The sequence below is a fragment of the Austrofundulus limnaeus genome, unplaced genomic scaffold (genome assembly GCF_001266775.1).
Source record: "Austrofundulus limnaeus strain Quisiro unplaced genomic scaffold, Austrofundulus_limnaeus-1.0 Scaffold619, whole genome shotgun sequence".
NCBI classification, from domain to species: domain Eukaryota; kingdom Metazoa; phylum Chordata; class Actinopteri; order Cyprinodontiformes; family Rivulidae; genus Austrofundulus; species Austrofundulus limnaeus.
The window spans coordinates 174,819-176,007 of record NW_013953021.1 but is presented as its reverse complement, the minus strand read 5'-3'; the positions used below and the strand labels follow the sequence as shown (position 1 = coordinate 176,007).

At 39.0% G+C, this 1,189-nt stretch overlaps 1 protein-coding gene across 1 annotated transcript in view; it reads left to right on the top strand.

Annotated features, from left to right (window-relative positions):
• Positions 1-899: 899 nt before the first annotated feature.
• The window catches only part of gsk3ba (glycogen synthase kinase 3 beta, genome duplicate a), a gene marked incomplete at its 5' end in the record, with an annotated part of 5,124 nt that continues 4,834 nt past the window's right edge, over positions 900-1,189 (top strand). Inside the window, 1 exon segment of the mRNA XM_014027142.1 lies at positions 900-1,086. Within this exon segment, the coding sequence (XP_013882596.1) occupies positions 900-1,086 (187 nt within the window).

Genomic DNA, 1,189 nt, shown 5'->3' with positions numbered 1-1,189 from the left:
GCACAACAAATGTAAGGTCTCCTTTGAAAAACATGCCTTTGGAATAGGAGTATATGTTATATAAACTTTTCTGCGTTGACGGTTCTTTCCAGCTGTGTAAGCTGCCCATGCCAGAGGCACTAACATACCCCCATACCATCAGAGAGGCTGGCTTTTGATGAAGTGTGTGTAATAAGAGGCCAGATGGTCTTTCTCCTTAATATTGAAGTCGTGGTTTCTTTGGTTTCTAAAAAAAAATAAAAAAAAATACTTTTAAATTTTAATTTGTCTGACCACAAAGTAGTTTTTCCACTTAGCCTCAGTACATTTTAAATAAACTTTGGCTCAGAGAAGGTGTCAGCGCTTCTGGATGGCATTCATGGTTTCTTCTTTGTAAGATGGAGCTTTAATCAGTTTTTTTTTGGATGACACAGTGAACTGTTTACAAACCATGATTTGTGCAAATGTTCCTGAGCTCATGCAGTGATGTCTAGAAACAGATGTTTTAAATTCTGTCTGAGGGCTGAACGTCACAGGCATCCTATGATGACTTTCAGCCTGGTCCTTCAGGTGCAGAAGATTCTTCATTCTTTTAATAGTTTGAAATTATAAACTGAAGGTGATGAGATCATCACCGATCGATATAAAGATGTTTTTTTCTGAAAACAACCATACATGTGATAAGTTTATGATGTTCCATTGTGAAAAAAAGTGATTTTATGAGATTAGCAAAACATTGCATTATGTTTTTATTTGTTTTACATACTTTTTCAGACTTTCCTTTGAATATAAAATGTTTGAATTTGAATTACTGTCCTTAAATATCACCAAAGTGTTTTTAATCTGTGTTATCTAATATGTGTGAACCACATGAAATATCTTTAGTGCTTGTTGATTTTTGTCTCTAATTGGGGGTTCAGGTCTTCCGGCCTCGTACGCCTCCGGAGGCCATCGCCCTGTGCTCTCGCCTGCTGGAGTACACGCCCACGGCGCGCCTCACCCCTCTAGAGGCCTGTGCACACTCCTTCTTCGACGAGCTGCGTGACCCTAATGTCAAACTGCCCAACGGGAGAGAGAAACCCTCGCTTTTTAACTTCACCACCCAAGGTGGGCACTGAAAACAGATGATCCTGTTTCATAAACAATCTGTGAAGCTGCTGGAGTCTAATCAATGGGATTACCAAGTCAAATAGAATACACACATATATAT